Consider the following 22,122-nt stretch of genomic DNA (forward strand, 5'->3'; position numbering starts at 1 on the left):
CCAGGGCTGATGCTGGCTTGGTTAAGTGCTGCTGCTAGCTTTGTTCAAGGTACACAGGGCAATGGCACAGTGGAAAATATAGGTCTGCTGGAACGGGCACAAAGCTATGGTTTGGGTGTAATTGTTGACCTCTATACCCTTTCTGTCCAGAGGTGACTTCCTGTATAGCTTTTCAACTCAAAGGATTGCTTGTTGCCAAATGCTGAGTGCTGGCATGTCATTTGTATTTCACTGCAGTCAGTCATATCCTTGTTTTTTGTAGTGGATGAAACAGTCCAGGAGTTTTGTGCTGAGTCTTTTTACTCTCCTCACTTCTGCAATTTGACCTGTTCTGATGACTTTGTTGCTGTCGCAGTTGTTCATATCTCATGGCTATGGTTTCCCAATAACTTGAGTTTTGTATGTTTTGTCTCATTTGTGTACCTCCAAGGTGTTACAAAATAAGAGTTCAGATAGCTTGGGAAAAACTCAACAAAATCTACCAGCAGGCTGTGAAATTTGGAGTAGTTTACCTGTTGTTAAGAGTAGTCAAACAAGGCTTGGTTCACCTGATGCTTAACTGAAAACCTCATAACATTTTTCAAATCAAAGGACATGTCACCCTCTTTCAATTACTAATGTCTTAGAGATATGATTATTCTGTGGTGTCAGGTCATGTCATCAAGTGATCTTTGGGTCCAGATAAGCAATAAAAAGCCCTCCAGTTCTCTACTGGTAAAACAAAGTGAATTAACCTTTCAGTTTCATCTCCAAATGCCTTTCTCAAATCTGCCTGTGGATTCAATAACTCCTGTAGCCACACAAATTGCATTGGTTTAAGCAGTATACCCTTTTCCAGCTCTTATCTGTGCAATTACTGTCTGTGGCCTGTCTTTCCTTGATTGACCAAGTAATATTCTGGTTTTAATTCTAGTTAATCGCTTGGAACTCTTGAAGTGGAAACAGGCTTTGCTTGGCTCTGTGGTGTGCGAGCTCCCGGGCTGGCTTTGATAGCTGTGCAGAGCTGCTGCTTGCGCTTGCTTAGAATTGCAGTCATTTAAAAGCCAGTAACAGAGGGCACTATCTACCCCTGTTATTTAAACGGTGATGATTTCAAGCAGAGATGGGGAATTGGAAAGTCATTCTGTGCTCTGCACTTTGCACGCTGAGGGCTCCATCCTGCCACGTGCTGAGCCCTCCGAGGCCCTGATGGTTTCACAGCTGAGCAAATGGAGTCAGCACCTTGCAGCCTGGCTCCCTGTCAGGCAGGATTGTGAACCCTGAGAGTCACTTAACCTCTTCCTGACTCTGTTTAACCTTGGATGTAATGACAGAGGGGGATAATCACGTCTGTCTCTCTTAGGAGCAATTTGAAGGGTAATTAATTGATATTAGTTAAAGCATTTGAGATCACCCGTTGAGAGGCACTAAAGGAAGCCGGGGGCTGAGGGGGGAGCAGAGCCCTTCCTCATGCTGAGGGTAGAGCACAGACAGCACAAATGCCACGGTCTCACAAATCACTGGGCTTTCAGATCTCCTCTAAGGAGTTGCCCAGGACTTTGTTATGAAAGTACTGACAGTTTAAGTTAGTGTATTTAATATGAAAGCAGTCTGCATTAAAATGTGTGCGTGTTTAAACTCTCCCCTTAAAAAAACCCTCATGTAAAATATATGCACACCACTTTGTGACTTTATTTATCAGGATTTTATTACACGTGAAATGCTAAAAGCACGCATGGCAACAACACAGGTAGGATTATAAATCATTATGTGTTACTGATGGGCAGAAGGTATAAGATAGTGCTTTCTGAAGGCAAAATGCCCAGTCAGTGGTGCTGCAGTGTTCTGGTTGGGATGCTCAGGTTGGGGTTGGCAGGGGCTCTCGTCCTTGCCTGACCCACGGGCAGTGCTGGCTCGGAGCTGGAGCCACGAGCACAGCCAGCCCCCGTCAGTGCTGAGCACCTCAGCTCAGCCATGCACGCCAAGGACAGCTGGCTTCTGATCAGGTACAGAGCCACTGTGTGAAACCAGCTCTTTTACAAAACCATTGCCTTTCAGACTAAAATTCACTAGTGATGGGGAATGTGAATTTCCATCTAAATTTGACTGGCTTCAGCACGCAACCAGCTCTGGAGCTTACTCAGCCCTTGGCACCCAGCTTGAATAGCTCATTAGAATGAAATTTAGAGACTGACTTTTCTCGATTTCTATCATTTCTTAATCTTTGGGTTTAAGCTGTTGACACACTGAGCTTCCTGAGTCCCTTTGCCATGAAACACGTCTTTCAGTTCTGTTGTTTTTCTTATGGAACTTCTGAACCCCCTCCAGGTTGAACTCATAGTTGATTTGTGGGCCCAGAACTGCAAACAGCACTTCAGAGATGCCAGGCATAGAGGCCCTCTCCACATCTGCTAACTATTTTAACTTATATATTCAGTGAAGTTCATTTTGACAACTCCATCATTTTCTTTCAAAGCTGTATTGCTAGCATTGTTTGGATTTTTTTGCTTCTAATACATTTAAAGCCCCTTATATACTTAAAGCATCATTATTACCTCTGCTGACTGTAGGTACTGCTTTGATGTGCATTTGCTTGCTTTATATATTTTGTACAAATTGTTAGCTTTTGATTTATATTCATTAAAAAACAGCTTCACCTTTCTTCTATGTGCTATGCTAATACAGCTTCCTCTCTTCTAAGGAAACTGAATTAACCTTGTACTGTTCAGATGTAGAGAGGTTATATTATATCACTGGGCTTTGTAGTTTCAAATTAAACAAAGCATGAAGTAACTTAACTTAAAGAATGTTTTTTCGTATTTAAACAAGCAGAAACCTGTGGTTTTGGAAAGAGGACTTGATTCCTTTAGGCAGTTCTGAAAATTTGCCACAATTTTATTTTAAATGTAATGAGGTGACTGTTGTACAACAGGGTGCATCTGTTTCATGCACTACTCTTGAGACATCTTTAGAATTGCCATCTGGTCCTAATACCTTTGTGCACTGAAGTTTTAAGAATCTCTAAAGTTTTACTTTTGACTCACTATCATCTCTAAGCAATTCATTGGTTTAAAAAAAGAAGCCTTGTTCAATGAAAAATTTTCCATTTGAAGGCGATAAGACATGTAGGTTATTCACTAGATTGTTCCAGTGCTTTAAAACCCTCTTTGCATCCCTTCTGCATCCCATGGGGTCCTGCAATTATGGAAAATGTTTTTATGGGTATTATTATGTCTGAAAAATTATCAAATTGCTACCACATCATATCAGTTTTGTGTCATTCTTACTGTACCTGAAAAATGGATTTATATTATTTTTCTTAGTCTCCTTTTTGTTTAAAACACAAAAAATCAGTTCTCAAGGTGATGTGAGCACATAGTTAAATTTTTCTATTACCCCATGTGCTTTGTTTTGCATCATGTAACAAATGTGTTGTGGCATCATTTTGGAAAACACATCCAACTCAACCCTGCAGTTCTTCTTCACAGTCCTCAAAGCAGTGTTTCCACAGGAATGAAGTTCAGCCCCTTTCTGTGCCCAAACCAGTGCTGGCTCCTTGGGTCTTTCCTCAAAGATGCCCTGAGAAGGTGCTGTACCTTGAGGCTGTTCCTGCTATCAGTGAATCCAGTCCGTGGAAAACAAGCTGGGTTATATATTTTCCATCCTTTCATTTCCCTAAAGACCCAGTAGCTTTCCTTTGAATGCCTCTCTAATTAGAGGAGATTTAATCTGACTCCCTCTCCCCTCAGTGATAATGGCTCTGAGTGAAGCCTGCTTGCTTGCTTGCTTGATTTCCCTCGTCTGCTGTTCATCAGCTATTCCTCTTGAATTTTTCCCACAGAAACCATATTTCTCATGTATTGGCTCAGTTGAGAACTACTTGGTTTTCAAGGTGAGGAATGTGATGGTGCCTGCTGTGACTGTACCACATCTCCTACCAACTTTACAACATGAATGGTGGAGAAAAACCTTGTAGAAAATACTGGGTTTGTGTACATTTTTAAATTTGTAGTACAAGGGCAAAGAGAACTTCAGAACTCCTCAGCTGCAGCTGTTTGGGACCTGTGATTTAAGCAGGCAGCCCCTGTGCCCCAGCAGGTCAGGGGGAGCAGATGCCACCAGGGACTGTATGGAGAGTCCTCCAGAGAGCCAAATTCTGAGCACAGAGCCGAGTGCCTGACTAGAGCTCTGTTAAAGCTGTATTGTTTGCTGATCGTGAACAGGGAATGGCCTCAGCACATGCTACTGCACGTGCCTGAGATGTCAAGTCCTCTTGTTTTCCTACCAGGTGATGCAACTGTGTTTCTGCAGTAGGAAATGGAGTTATCTTGAGATGTGCAGGAATGATTAGAGGTTTTCAGTGCCAGTACTGGGATCCTGTGGAAAGGTTGGATATTTCAGGAGCAGGTTTTTTTCACATTTCTCAAGTCAGGCACAGGAAATTACTGTTAAGTTCACATCTGCTCTTAACCCTGTTGAGATCAAATTTGACGCTGTTGTAAAAATGAAAAAAGAAAATTGTTAAAGCAAAGCCCTGCATCTGTGTTAGAAAGCTCTGCTCCCAGAAGTGCTGCTTTTCAATGCTGCTCAGTTAAAAAGTCTACTTCTTGTCCTTGCAGGAAGTCTGTGTGCTTACCATAAGATCCAAATTATTAAACTAAAATGAATTTTCCAACTTGTTTAGTCCATAGTGACTGAGAAGGGGCAGGACCTTTTGGTTCTTGACACCTTACCCACACCTTCGTATGCCACCAGTTTAATCTCTTTCCACCGCAGCCCATCTGAAAATTCCTTTGTAAGGAAGCTGCACACTTCCTATCCTCATGTACTGTGCTCAGTACATTTCCTTTCCTTGCACTTTCGAATCTAGAAGATAGTGTTAACACTTAAAATAAACGTGTGATAGTGGGTGTGAAGAGGGAATGGGGAGAACAAGTTTTCCGTCTGTCAAAATGAAGGCATCAACCTCTGCTTTTATTTTTTTTGGCATGTGTGCTTTAAATAGAATGACTGGGTTGGGTGGCTTCCAAATGTTTGCTGCATTTGGCAATCCTTCTAAGTTGTAACAGATGAAGTTCTGCTGTTCCATATGATGTGCTCCTTCCCCCTTTCTCAGTGACTCCTTGAAACTCCTTGGGAATTCAGTGTAGCATTCACATCTGTTCCGTGGATGGATGTCCAAGGCTAACAAAATGCCTACTGGACTTGGAGGCAGCTCTGCCAAAAGCCATATGGTTGTGTTTTAGTTTTGTGAGCACAGTGCAGTAAAGAAAGGAGGTTGGGCCAAGGGAGAAGTGAAGGGAGGAGGGATGGAGCTTCAGATGGGTAAATGAAGGTAACTTCTCATGATTTGGTATTGGATTTGGTATTTTTGTGTGGAAGAATGTGCTTGTTATTTGTGTTCTCATTTTCATGCAGAATGTGGCTCATGAAGAGCTCTTACCTGCTACAACTTCTCTAGGGGCTTTGAGAGAGGCCTTACTGTCCTGAGATATCTTTCATTGAGGGTTTACAAGATGTTCTGGGGTGAAACCTAAATTTCAAGCTCAAGATCATAAGCAAAAAGGGGAACCTGAAAGGTTAAAGTTTTTAAGAGCCTTTATGTTTTAGTGTAACAGTTGGAAGTGCTTTCCAGAAAAAGTGCAGCATATAGTTAAGAACAAGTGTTCCTGTTTTAGAGGTGCCTGATTTTTATCCATTTTTTGTTTCTGAAATTCTTTTTAGATGTCGTCACCAGTTCTGATTTATTTGTGTAGAGCAGTGTTAACAAGGCAACTGAGGCAATCCCCCCACAGTACAGGAAATTAAGCAAGATTTGTTAAGATGCAGGTTTGACCTGCAGGCTCTTCAGTATCAGGCAGACAGGCCAGACAAGTGCTAAGGGAGAAAATGGGTCACCAAAGTGGGCTGATGGACGTGGGAGCAGCCTGAAACCGTAGCCTCCTCCTCCTCTTTCTTCTCTTCTTCCTCCTCCTCCTTTTCTTTCATGACCATTTTCTTCCAGGCAAATGCTGAACAACTCAACAAGGTTAATAGTTTGCAAGCTGTAGAACACTGTGCTGTCTCCCACTGAAACACAGCTGCCATCCTGCTGCATAAAGAGTTTGAAGCCATTAAATGGATTTACAGAAGTGCCTCAGTTTCCCAGGAAACATCCCCTTGACTTTCTGGTATTCTTAGCTACTGCACAGACTCTCAGTGTATTTACACAGGTGTGTCACTGCAGTGCTTTCAGAATCCTATTCTGAAGAAAGAAATGCTCTAAAATTCAAAGCAGTGCATGTAAGCAGTGAAGTTATATTTTGGTGAAGTGGAAGGGGTATTCAGCCTTTCCCTTGTGGAAAGGAGTGTGCAGTGTTTATGCACAGATACTATTTTTCTTGTGAAAGAGATAGTATTTTTCAGCTGAAATAGTGAGCATAGCTTAGGAGAGTGGCTGCAAGTCTCCTAAGAGGGCATTTGTTCACTCCTGATTTTAAAGTAACACAGACATTTGTTCATCATGTAAAATACTGGTAAACAACAGTAGCATAAGCTGTAATTGGTGGTTCTGAGCAACTCATTTGGGATTTTTCTGTTCCTACCCAGAAATAATAGCAAGATGGACTCCTTTGCCAGCATTACACAGGCTTGACTGAAGTGTGTCCGTTCCTCTCTTAATGTGCATCTAAGCAAAAAATAGTGTCTTGAGTCTTTGCTTGGGATCAACCTTTGTGCTGGGTTTGAAAAAAAGTAATTTATTACACATATGCAGGTACTTTCCTTTTCAAAGGCTTACAGTATAGTAAAGATGTTTTGAGAGGAGTTTGGATTATTCATAGACAATAATTTGTAGACATTGCTTCTGAATTGAGAGCACTCATATCTGAACCTTGAATCAAGATAACAGTTCTAATTTCCCTTCTGTGACTTCTGAAATGTTTGAGTCAAATCAGTGTGTATTTAAGCACGGGATTAGCTGGCCTTTTGTTCAGTGCTGCAGTGGTACAAAGAATATCGTCCCATCTCCCATGCAAAGCTCTAGGGTTCCTGTGTGCAGTGTCTGTAAAACTCTTCAGGGGCTGCCCAGCTGTGGTGAACAGCAGGAAGGTCTCCAGGAAATCCAGCAGCAGTCACCCTAACCTGGGACTGGACATCTGCTCTCCATCCATGAAAGATGTGTGGCCTATTGCACTTGCTTCTCTTCCCCTCCCTTATGTTCCCAAAGGCTTGGCTTTAACACAGGCCTTTTCCAAATACTTATAAATGCTCCCAGCAATTTCCTTTCCAGCTTCCAGCCTCCTGTTCCCAGCTGTGCTGTCTTTATTCCCATGCCCAGTTGTAGCTGGTATGTGTGGCAACAGCAGCAATAACCTACCTGGCAATACCAGGAGGTACAGAGCAGGGCAAAGGTCTGTCTGTGGCTGGTGCTCTGGAAGTGCCCTTAGGGGACTGGTGATGGAGAAAAGCCCCCTGCACTGTGGCCCCTATTATGGGATGCTGAATAACTGTAAACCTACACCCAAACTCCTTGAAGTCACAGGGATCTTAAACATGTGCTTACTTTCGTGTAGCTTACACACATTTTGTCCTGCTCATTCCAGAACTGGAGAGCTCCTGTTTAGAGCGATTTTTAATTCAAATTTTTCACTGACTCAGCTTGTGTCTTGAGTTTGTCCCAGTATCTTTCCTACAACTAAAGTTTATGATGTCTTTTTCTTCCTGTGTCAAACAGGGTGTCCTCACTGTAAAAATGCCATTCCACATTTCACAACTGCTGCTGAAGTCTTTAAAGAAGATCGCAAGGTAACTTGCTGTTAATTTTTTCTGTGATATTTAAGAATATTTTCCATAATTTGCACTTTATAGACTTTGCTTATTGATAAGGTAATAGGTTTGTAGATAAAATTGCTGTTACACTAAAAGAAATGTATCTGCATCATAGGGGTTTTATCTTCTATGGTCAAATTGAGTTATACTGCCAGCCTGTTCTGTTTTCCCTAATTTGCTGTCTTTTATGTTTAAGTCTTTGTATGAAACACAATTCTTTCTCATTGGGGGATTAAATAAATATAATTAATATCATCTCCATTCCCCTTCATCTTTTATCAGCTGTTGGGGTGCATGTAGAGAAATCACAAGTTGTGTGATAGTCCTGAGGCCCTCAATCACACAACTAACTAATTCTTGCTTGCATAGCACAAAATACAATATATTTCTGTAAATTGGCTGACTTGAGCCCAGGAAGCTCTTTTAGGACCCTGATGCTTCAGCCTTGAAAATGCATTCAATGGCTGAATCACACTGGATAATTTCCTTGCATCAGCTGAACCACTTTTTCACTGAGCACATGGAGATCTAGGATTAAAAAAATCAAAAAAACACTTGAGCCTCTGGATTTAACCAGATAACTAGCTAGGAACCTGTTTGATGTCTTTCAGTATTTCATTCTGATCTCTGAATTTGTTCCACCTACACAATTGCTTTGTGTTTAGGTGTGGCAAGAAAAAGATTGGGTAATTTAATATGGAAATTACCCTCTACACCTTCCTCAGGATGGGAAACCAAGAGGAAGATGCTGAGCTCTTCTCCCTGCAATCCAGTGACAGGACGTGTGGGAATAATTCAGAGCTGTGCCAGGGGAGGTTCTGACTGTATAGTAGGAGACACTTCTTCACCAAGAGGGTGAACAGTCCCTGGAAGAAGCTTCCTTAGAGAGCTGGTCAGTGCCCTGAGCCTGTCAGTGTTTAAGGACATTTGGACAACATCTCAACAACAGGCTTTAACTTTTGGTCAGCTCTGAATTGGTCAGGCAGCTGGAGTAGATAATCCTTGTAGGTCCCATCCAGCTGAAATAGTTTATCCTGTGTTCTAAATGGAGAGGTAATTTTGTAACAGTTGTACTCCATAACAGAAGAATTTCTGTAATTTTTTTCTTTTCCTGTCATCTGTTCTGTAACTCACAGAGAATGCATCAGATTGACAAGAAACAAATCATTCTTGTATCACTGACTGCATAAATTAGTCCATCGCTTCTGCCCTCTGACACACAGAAGATTCATAGGCGTGCAGCTTTTAGTTCTCCTACTGCTGTAAATTAGTTTGCTCAGATGCCTTTTGGTTACTTCTTTGTTTCCAAGATCTCTGTGAAAGTATCCTTGTTTTCCCACTTTTCTGGTAGTTTCAAACGAAGCCTCTCTTTCCGAATCTCATTAAAATTTCAGTCAGAGGAGCTGAAACAAATGTACCAAACAATGTGAAACTTGCTTATTGGAGTCCCAGGATGTATTAACAAGCAATCAGAATCGTGCCACAGTTAGCTGGCCAGAGTGGTGGTGGGAAGTGCAGGCCTGGGAAGCTTTTCCTTCAGAGTGCAGGTTATGAAAGGACTCCAGGAGCAGAGCAGTAATTGACGGTTGCAACTCTTGACTTCAGTTTAAGCTGAAGTGGGGAGATATAAAATGTAATGAGTTGGAACAGGAGAGCCAGTAGGGAATATTAAGGTGGTACAGTTTTAAAGAGGTGTGTGCAGTTAGGGAGAATGGTGTTATTCCACCCCAATGACTTATGAAAGTGCCAGGGGTTGATTATGTTGGGAGCCCCTATTTAATTGTGTACAGCTATAACCTGCCAAGGTGCTTCCTGCTGCCAGTTTGTGCCATTGTGGAAAAGAAAACAAACCTGTTTTAGACTTTAGAAGGGCACAACGCTGTTCCCACAAGCAGCACAATTTTCATATTCCCATGTTTCAAACTGGACTGAGCCTTCAAACTAATTTGTAGTTCTGTAGGGTTTCAAACCAGTAAAATCACTGCTTAAGAGAAAGGAAGTATTTATTCTTTCAAAAACAGGGCAAGATTACTAATTTTAATTTTAAGCAGTAGATTCTTTTCACTACTTCATTTCTATAGTAGTGTCCTTTCTTTTTTCCCCTGGAGAAAGTTTTTCACTTAACAGAGTATTTTTGCATATATCTTCTTCTTAAAAGAAGGGTCTTTTAATTAAACATGTAATACTGCAGAAGCCAAAGAACAATCAAAAACATTCCAGCCTTGAATTGGTTATAGATGGTATCTTAAAAGGTATCCTTTGGGAGACTTTGAGTCTTTACATTGGAATTTTGAAGATGAGCAGAGCTTGAAGCTGTTAAGTACGTGTCTCTTGGCTTTGGCGCTGAAGCCCCTCTCCCCTGGGGCTGTGTGTAATGCTCTGTACTTTTTCATCATCTGCACTGCTGGAGTTGGAGTTTAAAAATGCACTGCTTGGAACATTGGCCCCAAATGTCAGCTCTCATTGGCCACATCACTGCTGGTGGTTTTAGCCAGAGTCCCCAGCCTGCTCACTGGCCTGGGGCAATCCTGTGGCTGCTGCAAAACAGCTTGGGCTGAGACCAACAAACCAGAGCCTTCAGTCTTTCCATCTTCCTGGAGAAATCCAGTGCCAGTAGGGCCAGATCAGTGGAGAGGCTACTCCAGTGGCAGTGAGCATATTGTTTCAGTTATTTAAAAGGAAAAAAAAAGGTGGAAAAACAAAAGCCATCTGGAGCATTCTTAGCTTGGGACGCTGTGGCCTTGGCATGCAGCTGCCAGGGAAAAGCCCATGGCCAGTGCCCCACAGCTCAACTTCTGGCAGTGACCAGTGAACATCAGAAAATGCAAATGTGAGGGCTGTCACTTAGCTGAACAGATTGAAGAGCAGGAAGGCATGTTCAGTAACAGCTCCACAGTCTCTCCTGAAAATGAAATCTTTAAAAAATCTGCATTCTGCCTTTTGGCTGATCCCAAAGCTCAGCTTGAAGGAACTGATTTGTGGTGTTCCAGTTTGGATTTGCTGAAGGAAAGCTCTTGACTCTTCAAGGCCTCTCAGTAACAAATCTCTGGCAGTCCTGCAAAGGAGCTGCTTTTTGACCAATCTTCCCATTTTCACAGGAGGCTGTTCCTGTACAAATGCATTGACCCAAATCCCAGCACCACAGCTGGGTTCCAGTGAGTTCCCACGGAAACAGCTGTGGCAGCAATTGCTGGAAAGGGTGCAGCAAATGGGGTGAGCTGGGTGTTAGTGGGTCAGTCAGCACTGAAACTGGTGGGTCCCCAATGTGTATTGTGAATCACAGTTTAAAATTATTATACCAACCAAATGACTGTACAGAGTTATCCAAATGAGATAATATTTTCGTTTGGCAAGGAATTTGATCCCTGTTTGCTTAAAAAGCCTGTGCTGAATTTCTTTTTAATTAGACTCATTAAATATGGTGATGTTAGCACTGTACATCATGTTGTACTAATGGATGTCCCCTTTGCAAATAGGCCTGCTTTGAGAGCAGCTGATGAACTGCACCTCCTGTAATGATGCCATGCCACACCAGGGCAACTCATAATGAATCTCCCATTTGCAAGGCCTCTCACTTTGAGAGCAGTAGCTGAATTGCAGCAAGCTTTAGCAGACCAGTCCCTAACTGCTGTTAGGATCCAGAACAGCTGATATAAATAGAAACCTATGGAGTAATCATAGGGAAGAATGCACATCTGTCTTATTTAGAGGTACTTTCAAGATATTTGGCAACAACAGACGTTTTTACTAGCAAACAGGTGTCATCTGAAATTGATTCTACTTTTAAAATGTTTGGAAGCATTTATTTCCATGCTGCAACTTTGTTTTTACTTTTTTTAAGCTTATCAAATATCATTCCTCTCTCAAATCAATATTCTGTTAGCTATTCACTTCAATTTTCATAACAAAAGTCAATATTAGCTCTAGCAGAGATTTATTTTCTTGAATCAATAAACCAGTGTGTGGCAGTACATATTTTAACAGGAGAGCAGCTAGGATTGCAGGGGGTTATTTTTACTGGATCATCATGTGTGGACTGGGAGGCAAACTGTTAAAAAGAAAGCTTTAAGAGCAGAAAGGAAGAGTTACCTGGAAGGTCAAGGGGTCCCACTTTCAATTTTCTACACATCTGTTTGAACTGCACAATGTAATTTTGTTTCTTACCTGTAAGATCCCTCTAAAGCAAAAAGTTGTTTCATAATTCTGTTGGAAGGGAACTGTGATTTCTGATGTATGATTAGATTATGCTGCCAGTACTTAATTTTCCTTCTAACACTTAGTAACAAAATAAGGCATCACCCTTCTGTTCCAGTTGGGGCACCTGGAGATCAGTGATCATATTTTTGGCATAGCTCCACTTCTACTGAAGCGCCTAAATGAAAAGTTCTGGTTTTTGCAACAGCTCAGCTTTTGTGATCAGTCCTCTTCATCTGAAAAATATGCCATGCTCTATTTCCTCAGAGCTCTTCAGAGCTGCTCCTACACTGCTCACAGTCTGTTGCCATGCTGAGTTAAGTTTGCAGCTCTGTAGTTAAGCTCCCAGTTTTTTGGTAGAACCACAAAACATTGTAGGATTTCTTTTTCAAGTAAAGTTATTTTCCAGTCCCAGATGTTTCCAGACCCATATAAACCTATCCTGACTATGGAGAAATGCATACTTATTTGGTGGGTTACTGTTGTTGCTGTTGTCATTATTAGGCTTTACTGTACATACTCACCTGATACTATTAATTATTATAGAGTGCATACTAGTTATGAGGAACTACTTGTATAATTAAGAAAGCTGGATATACTCCAGGAAACTTCCTTTAGGGTCCACAGTCTCTCATTGATTATCTCTTCATTTGATAACATTTCTATTCCTGCTACAGCTCCTGAACAGGCTGGTGATAGACCTGAACAGCATTGGCTCTGGAGAAGGGACTTGTATATAATGATGTGTTGTCAATATCTAAGGCAGCAGAGCTTTGGGTTACAGAGAATCCATAATCCTGTGGAGTTTTGTGCATGTTGCAGATATAGCACTTACAGCTTTTTCTCCCTGAAATGTTTTTTCAGTGGATTTTCCCCTCTGGTTAGAGGAAAGCTCAAGAAATTAAATTTTAGCCCTAACAATCAAAATCTCCCTAAAATCAATCTTGCCTTCTGAAAGCTGTTACACTGGATTTTTCCATAATGGACATATATATATATATATATATATACACACTCATAAATGTTAGACCAGTGTTAGCAGAGTTTCTTTCTCTCACATATTTTTAGAGGGTTTTTCCCTCTTGATGAGAGGGAATTTATGAGAAGTGATACCAAGTGTCTTGGCTTTTGGACACCTGCTATGGTTGTCTTATGCTTAATATGTCTACAGTTTCTGCTTGAATAAACTTAGTGGGTTTGCAGGTCAGAGCATACAGGTCTTGCTAATCTGTGCTCTCCAGTGCACTTCTCTGTAACTTGTTGCTGGTAGTTGAATATGAGGATCATATTCTCCAGAAGTCTTTAACCACATTTTGAGAGAGGATTTTTTCGGTTGTTATTTTTCCTGACTCAGTTTCCTTTTCCAGTGAAGCAGAAAAGCTGACTGTTGCTAAGACAGTTGAGAATGAGAGGAAACTTTCCCCACAGTGCATCACTGCTCACTTGAGCCCAGATTCTGCATCTTTTTACATGCAGCCTTTCAGTAGAGCCATGCAGGAATTCAGAGTGACAGAGCACTTCTCTATTAGCAATGGAGCTCAGTATTCACAACAAACAGAAAGAAGCAAAGGGCATCAGTGCTATTTGCTGAAATTCTGGTGAGTCTGAGAGTTCAGCTGTCTGGAGTTGATGGAATGGAGATGAGAATTGGTCCTCAGTCCAGAAGTGTGTTTTGCTACAAGTGTTTTCCAGCATCACTTTTCTCCTCTCTCAGTGCACTATATTTGATCTTCCGCTGTGAGACAGGCAAGACAATTAGGACTGTGATGCTATGATAATGAGTGCACAGAGATGGTAGCAACCTCTATATTTAGGCTGCCTTAACATTTCCACTCTAAAGTAATCACTCAAGCTCTCCTAAGTACTCTTACTCAGCCATGTTGGCAGCAGGCATTGAATGCAGCCTCAGATACAGCCTTGGGAATTAGATGTTCCTCTATGAAATTTTGCTCACGTCTCTATGAGTTACAAGGCTTTTGAAAATCGCCGTTCCTCTTCTCTCCCTGGCTGCAAAAATAACCAAACTTGTGTGTTCTGAAGAGCTGGGCTCAAAATGGTGGCTGCAGTGGTGGGGCTGTGTGGGAGCTTGCATTTGGAGCATTGCAGAGAGGACAGGCCATGGGCACATCACCCAGCTGCTATTCCAGATGTGCTGTTAGACCTGTTGGATTAGACACAGGGCTCATGTGGCTGCCGTGGGCACACAGACTGGGATCTGTGTGTGCCCAGCTGAGGCACAGAGGGGCCAGCTTAGGTTTGCGTGTGCTGTGGAGGAGAGCTGTGTCTCAAGGACGCTACTGAGTGTTTCTATCAGAAGCCACCTCTTAAACATCCGTGAGTCATCTGTTCTGTAGCAACTGGTGAGGATGTTCTGAACAAGGTTAACAGTGGCTTGTAGCATTGCATTCCTGCACTGCTCCCTCTCCTCACTGGGGGCCGTTCTCACAAAAGCCAGAAGGTGAATTAAATTGGACGCTCTGCTCCAGCCGGTACCAGTTTAGATATTTCCAGAGGTACAGGTAAAGAGAGTTGCTTTTCCTTCTTCCCTCTTCCTTCCAGTGTACTAAAAACTAATTTTCTTAATCTCCAAGACACTGAGAACAGATGGGTCATCAGTCACAACAAATTGTTGAATGTCTCAAACCAGCTACTAAGATCTGGATGAGCACATGCATACTTTCCCCTTTTTCTGGCTGTAATCTCTCCCTGTGTGATATTTAGAACAGTGTGAAAAAAGATTATTTTATTTATTCTTCTAGTTTTTAGGAAATCAGGACTTCTGGTATTCTTTCTACTTCATGCTGTGTCATGAAATAAAAGTTTGTCTCCATTCTAAGCTTTTCTTTACACAGAAATAGCCAACAGAGTTCTGAATTTTGGCTGGCTGCTGAGGTCAGGAAGGCAGAAATACTTAGATGAAACTCTTCTACAGTTTATTATTCCTAATCTTTCATTTAAATTGGCCCTGAATGTGCAGGATTCTTTGTGTTTACAAAAAGAAGAAAAATAGGATCATACATGTTTTTAACAGCTTTCAAGACTCCTGGTTCTGTAATAGCCTTATTAATGTTTAAAATCAGAAACCAGATATTTAAAGTAAGAACACTGTTCACTTTATCTAGTACTTTCCACTTGAAGACAGACCAAGCAAGATCATACTGAGAATCGTCTTGTCAGGCTTTCAAAGCCTAAACAAAACAAGCAAATTAACTGAAGTTGGCTTTGCCAATCTCTTTAATTACTGCTAGGATAATGAGATCAGGTTTTCCCATTTTGACAGTGTCACCATGAAACAGGAGGACTTTGTGGAATATTAAGTGATCTTTTAATTATGGAAGAACAGTTCAACCGCAACCCTAAAGTCATGCAAGCAAAAGGTATTTTGATCAGCTGTTTGAAGGAGGCTTGTGGAATGGAAATTTCAAATTACGATGTGTCTGCTATGAAATTAGTTACTTGACAAATTGTAACCCACAAAAAAGTTGCAAGAAGTCATTCCTCTAATTTGTTTGGTTTCTTTACATAGGTTGTATTTTAACGTGCTTGCTGTGAAGGCAGAGCTTATGTGAGCACCTGCACTCAGAGCCCCAGCTGCTGCTCACAGGAACAGTCAGGGAGAAATCACAGCACAGGGCTCAGTTGCTTGGAGTAGAAGCCTATGAATTACATTTTGTTTCAGCATCAGAACTGTTAAGGGCAGCCCCTCCTCAATACTTCACAGAGTCAGTATTGAATGTTCTGAGCTCTGCTCTGGGGCTGGGAGGCTGTGTTTCCTCGCCCTGCCTGTGTGCAAGCAGGCAGGGACTGAGGGTGTTGCTCCACTGTCAATAGGCTGGAAGTGTGGCAGGCTCCCTCCTACTCAGGGTTTGTCTGTGTGACAGTAGCATCTAGAGGTTTAAAAAGGAATTAAAGCCCACTTTGCTAATGGCTGCATATGTACAATCCTGGAAGAAGACCGGAAAGGAAATACAAACCCAGGCTGAGATTGTAAGGAAGGAACCTTTTTCTCTACATGCAGTGCTTGATAGATGATGCTCTGGCTTCTCACCCATCTCCATCTGACTTTGGAAGAACTGCATGGAGTTTAGAAAAGCCATTTGGAGTAGAAATCATTAATCTGTGAATAGGCTGCATTAGTGACCAGCCATGTTTGGTAACTTTTCCAAGCATTAGCAATGCCATGGGAATGAGGATGGGTTAGATAGGTCATTACCATCACCAAAACCACTGTCACTGTTCATCACTTAAAATCCATCACTTTAAAAAAGTGGAGGAAAAATATTGCAGCATGACAGAGCTGTGACCAGTGTGCCTGCACTTGGTTTTATTAGTCCAGCCTCTGGATTTCCTGTTTGGAGTCTAGCAGAGAGCTCAGTGGGAAGGCTGCAAAGGTGATTTGTGCTCTGAGAGTTTAACCTGCCATGCACAGGCCAGGTGATGACCATCCTCTGCTGTCTCTCCACAGCTAAGCCCTTACAGAAGCCATTGCCTGTTTGGCAGAAGACTTGGGTCTCTCTCAGTGCTAAGGCTAAGCTGCAGCAGCATCACCATGAAATGGGTTCTTGCTTTGTTCTCTCCTGCCTCAGAGTGATCTCTTGTGTTTCAGATCGCCTACGCTGCAGTGGACTGTGCCAAAGGACAGAATCATGACCTGTGTAAGCAGGAGGGGGTCGATGGCTACCCCACCTTCAACTATTACAACTACGGGAAATTTGTGGAAAAATATACTGGAGATCGAGGGGTAAGTGAAAGCAAGAGTAATCACCTGGTACAGGGAGCAAAGCCCCCTCTGCCTGTCCTGCCTTGCAAATGAAGACTGCAGAGTGAATTTTTACCATGCCTCTGTTGCTGTCTTACATGGATGAATCATAGTGTACCACACCCCTGTACATCTCTGCATTAGGAACACTCTTGGTCTATTTTTAGGAGCATGAGAAGAGGAAAAAGGATTAGATTTGGTAATATGCTTTGTATATTTTATTCTTTAAGCTGAAGTCTGTGAGTGAATTTGGACTGAGTGAAAGAGAAGGGTTTATTGCATGTGCTGCTGGCAGAAGTGCCAGAAAATACAGGGTTTAACTCCTGTCAGTTCTGGATCGCATGGACACTGCAAACGTGTTACAGATCCACCAAGCTGCCAAATGGTGACAGACCATTGGTTTTATAGCCAGGACAAAGCTGTCCTTTGGAGACCAGAGGAAAGTAAATATCTCATTTGCCCCGAATCAGATTCACTCCTGGCACTCAGGATGGGAAGACAAATTGTGCCATCTACCCCTGGGCTGAAGTTTCATTCTTTTGTCCTGCTGTGGCCAGCTAATTATATGTTATGAGTGCAAGAAATGGGGGCAGAAATGGCATAATGGCTTCAGTGGCTGTAAAGTGCCTGAAAATAAGGAATCAATTCAATTATTTGTGGGCCTCCCCGCCTAGAGGGAGGTTACTCCTCAGCAGCCATTGATTGCCTGGGGTCTGCAAGAAAAACTTGGGGTCTTTGAACCATGCAGTGATTTTGAAAAAAGGTTCTTGCCTGAAAGTTATTGCTGCTGTTAGAGCTCAGAAAATTATATAGAAGCATGAATTAAAAAGCCAGGTTCTGAGGTTCTCTGTTAGTCAGGATCTTGGGGAAGTCTTCATGGAGCTTCGCCTCCCAGTTTTCTTCAGCATACTTGGACTCCAGTAATTACCATTTCATGGTGCTGATCCAGCCGTTGTTATGGATACTGTGTTTAGTTCCAATTCTGGATCTTTTCTTAAAAGTACTTTTTACACAAAAGTAAAGATAGGTGCAGCAGCCAACAATTGAAGTAAGATTTCAGCTGCAGTTTTTGCATTTCTAACCCGTTCTTAGAGAAATTATATATAAAAGGAGGGATCTGTGGTGGCTGATAAAAAGAATTTATATCCAATACAAGAGTGCTCTGAGGCCACAGGAGTTGGGTGATATTTATCCATATGCTGGAAAGTGGACTAACAAATCCCCTATATGCAGCCAACCCTTTCTTGGGTAAAAATTACCCAAGAGGAACATCCTGGTCTCTCTGCTGATGGCTGCTTTGTTCCCCTTCCACCTCTCTGGGGACCCTACAGTCTTCTGCCTGTGCAGCATTGAATTGGGGTTTGTTATCTCTTATCATGGTAATGCTGGAGGCAGTGCTTAGCACAGAGCCTGTCATGGGGGCTGCTGATTGCCAGATGTCTCCAGGTGACAAAGGGCTGAAGCATGTCACTTCATTTATTTTCAGTGGAAGAATAATGAATAGTTTTAGAAAAGCTTTTTGTTGTTCAGCCTTCTAAAAGCTTACCAGCCTTGTGGCTTGGGTTGGGTTTATTTTGTTTTGTTGTTCCACAACATTCTTTTAAGTCTTTAACTTCTGTTAGTTGCTCTCTACCTTTGGTATTTTCCCTCTTCATTGCCGGTTTTGAGTGCTATGTTCTGTGATTGTTTAAATGCAAAAATGGTCAGATTGAGTGGGAGCAGTGTCACTTTCCCAGAAAACTTCAGTGTTGGGGTACCAGTAGACAGTGTATTCCAACACAGGTGTTCACACCTCCACCCATCTCAGCCTTGTGAAATGCCTGAGAGCTGTGTTCACAGCTTGCCTTGGAAAAGGAAACTGGAGGCATTCAACAGCCTTAAATCATAAGTTGTTGAAATACAGAGGTTGGCATCTAGACAACCAGGTTTGAATTTTTTTATAATAATTTTAATAGTAACTTGGGGGAAAAAAAGGGATTTCCATCATTGGAATGTTTGGAGAAGGAGAAAAATTGTGATCAAAACTATTAGAGGATGAGTGGCAAATGTGTGTATAGTCAACAAACAATCCAGTAACTGTCTTTAAAATTACTCAAATAGCATACAAAGACAGCTTGAAAATGTCTTTTGAGTATTTTCAACAAAAAGTCATCAATGGCACTTCTAATGACAGATTTTACCTTGTCCTGTGAGCTTTAGGGACATTTTTCTCTCTGTCCCGTCTCTTCAAAGTTTGACATGTGGGATGTGCGTGGATATTTTCCCCTTGCAGTGGAGCAGCACAGGACCAGAGCATGGCAGGATGAGGCAGTGCAGAAGCAGTACCTGCTCCCTGGCTTCTATTCTGCCGTGGGCTACAGAAACAAAACAACTGCTCCTTAGTTTATATTCTGCTGGGATACGGAAGCTCAAAGTGTTCTTGATGCATTGTTTTGCTTTGTTGGTAAAAATATGACCCATATTTTTCTTCCTTCAAAACCAGGAGTCTGGATTCACCACTTTCATGCGAACCCTGAGAGAAAGAGATCATGAAAGAGTAGGAAAGAAGAAGGATGAATTGTAGTTTCTGCCTCAGAAGAAGCTTTCCGCTGCACTGTGAATGGTTCCAGGTCTTTTGTTGATGCACCTGAGACTTCACATATTCTCAAGACAGAGACTTTTTTTATTAACAGCCATGGCCATTTTGTACAATTTTGAAATAAAGTGAAACCACTTGATTTTTAAAAGGAAAATAAATTAGAATGTTGCCATAATGTTTTAAAGAAAACTTAGCATTTTCTCTCATGTTGGGAGACTATGCCCACTGACACTCCTATGCAATATTTTTGTAGTCTGTAGTGTGTCTGTAGGTGATGTTGTTTGTTAGGGTGAAATTTTTGTTCCGGTATTGCAGTACATGTAAAAAACAAAGGGGAGGGGACATGGTTTGGTTTGGGTTTGTTTTGTTATGTTTTGTTTAAATCAGCGCAAGAAAATGGGATTTATAAGACACAGATTTATTCAAATGAAGTTTTTCATTCTTGTGAAATAGTTATGTGTTCTTGACTGAGATTTGGGGGGAACAATTTTAAGGTGCTCAGGGATAAATAAGGTATCTGAGTTAATGAAGACGTTAACATTGACCAGTCCAGATCTGTTAATTTCATTTAAACCTCTCTGGTCTTTAAATCAGAACTGTTTACATGCCTTTATAAAATGTATTGAGTGAATTAAGCCCCACATGAAAAATCAGCAGAGCATGGGTTCAATCAGACTAAACCCTTCTTCTTTGGCATCAATACTGTCAATGTATCTGTAAGTTATGGCAGGAATGACTATCTTATAGGGGTACATAGTTATTCTTATAGGGTACACAGTTTCCCTTCAAGTTATTATTGGGTCATATCAAATACGTGTTGTAAAGTGTTATGTTCAAATGTTTTGAGAAATTCATAATACTGCTGGTAATGCAGTAATTGTGTGTATTACCTGTTTACATTCCAAAAGTTATCTGCATTTGTAGGAGAGATTTTTCCTTTTTGCTCCTTAAGGAGTTGCACAAACAATCTCTCTCTGACAGTCATCACTGTAAAACCTGTATCAGCAGCAGTTGAAATGTGTTACACTTTTGATGCTTAAACAAAAAAAAAAGCTGATCTGGAGGTACTTCTGTCTTCGCAGGAGGGGAGAGGGAGGGGCAGGAAGTTGTGATTCACTTTGAACGAAAAATAAATTTTTAAAAGGACAAATATTTTTATCATTAATCAGCCTTGTTCAGCTTCTTCCCCACTGAGCGAGTGACCACAGCTGGTGGTGGCTTAGGAGGAGTCAGAGCACGTGGGATGAGTTCCAACAGCCCATGGCCTTGGGAGTGCTGGGCAGCACTGCTGGTGTGTGAGGGTCACACTGCAGGTGTATGAGGGTCACACTGTGTCCTGTGTAAGGGTCACACTGTGTGCTGGGTGAAAGTCACACTGTGTGCTGTGTGAGGGTCACACTGTGCTGTGTGAGGGTCACACTGTGTGCTGGGTGAAGGTCACACTGTGTGCTGTGTGAGGGTCACACTGTGCTGTGTGAGGGTCACACTGTGTGCTGGGTGAAGGTCACACTGTGTGCTGTGTGAGGGTCACACTGTGTCCTGTGTGAGGGTCACACTGTGCTGTGTGAGGGTCACAATGTGTGCTGGGTGAAGGTCACACTGTGTGCTGGGTGAAGGTCACAGTGTCCTGTGTGAGGGTCACACTGTGTGCTGTGTGACGGTCACACTGTGTGCTGTGTGAGGGTCACACTGGGTCCTGTGTGAGGGTCACACCGTGCTGTGTGAGGGTCACACTGTGTCCTGTGTGAGGGTCACTCTGTGTCCTGTGTGAGGGTCACACTGTGCTGTGTGAGGGTCACTCTGTGTGCTGTGTGAGGGTCACACAGCAGCTGTATGAGGGTCACACTGTGCTGTGTGAGGGTCACACTGTGTGCTGGGTGAAGGTCACACTGTGCTGTGTGAGGGTCACACTGTGTGCTGGGTGAGGGTCACACTGTGTCCTCTGTGAGGGTCACACTGTGTCCTGTGTGAGGGTCACACTGTGCTGGGTGAGGGTCACACTGTGCTGTGTGAGGGTCACACTGTGTGCTGTGTGAGGGTCACATTGTGTCCTCTGTGAGGGTCACACTGTGCTGTGTGAAGGTCACACTGGGTCCTGTGTGAGGGTCACACTGTGCTGTGTGAGGGTCACACTGTGTCCTGTGTGAGGGTCACACAGCAGCTGTATGAGGGTCACACTGTGCTGTGTGAGGGTCACACAGCAGCTGTATGAGGGTCACACTGTGCTGTGTGAGGGTCACACTGTGCTATGTGAGGGTCACACTGTGCTGTGTGAGGGTGAGACTTCTCATATGAGAGAGCTGTGATCTGGGTCTGAAATTTTCCTCTTGCTCCCCATTCTGTCCGTCTCATTTTCTTCTAGTTGGGGTCTGCAGGCTGTGCTGAGGGGCTGCTCAGGAGGTGAATGGCATCTTGCTTTCTCCCTGGATGTTTTTTCCTTCTCTCTCTTGCCCAATTAATGGCACTGCACGTTTGGCACCGTTAAGATGCTGAAGCCATTAGCGAGTATTGTGCAATACCAGTAGCCTGATTGGCCTTGTATGGTGGCCAGCTTGTTAACCATAACTTCAATTGGAATGGCCATGGACCTGTGCCAAGTATCTTCTCTTATTAGGCACCTGATGAGCCTCTTCACCCAAAAAAATCAGCTGCCTGATAGTACATAATATCATAGTGTAAAAGTAGCTTAATTCATGAAGACTCTTACTCTGCTTTTTTTTTCCTTTCAATTAGCACTTTTACTTGTGTTGTGTATTGCACTTTTGCAGAGGATCATGAAAATTCTTTATTTCAAGCTATCCTC

General features: G+C 42.4%; 1 protein-coding gene across 1 annotated transcript in view; it reads left to right on the forward strand.

The window, feature by feature from the left end:
* The window catches only part of PDIA5 (protein disulfide isomerase family A member 5), a 97,729-nt gene extending 77,245 nt beyond the window's left edge, over positions 1–20,484 (forward strand). The window contains exons 15-17 of the mRNA XM_074548803.1: positions 7,694–7,764; positions 16,589–16,723; positions 19,224–20,484. Coding sequence (XP_074404904.1) covers positions 7,694–7,764; positions 16,589–16,723; positions 19,224–19,304 — 287 coding nt within the window. The 3' untranslated portion in view covers positions 19,305–20,484. The remainder of the gene's footprint in view (positions 1–7,693; positions 7,765–16,588; positions 16,724–19,223) is intronic.
* The last annotated feature ends 1,638 nt before the right edge of the window (positions 20,485–22,122 follow it).

Source organism: Zonotrichia albicollis, chromosome 10 (assembly GCF_047830755.1).
Source record: "Zonotrichia albicollis isolate bZonAlb1 chromosome 10, bZonAlb1.hap1, whole genome shotgun sequence".
In the NCBI taxonomy this organism is placed as follows: domain Eukaryota; kingdom Metazoa; phylum Chordata; class Aves; order Passeriformes; family Passerellidae; genus Zonotrichia; species Zonotrichia albicollis.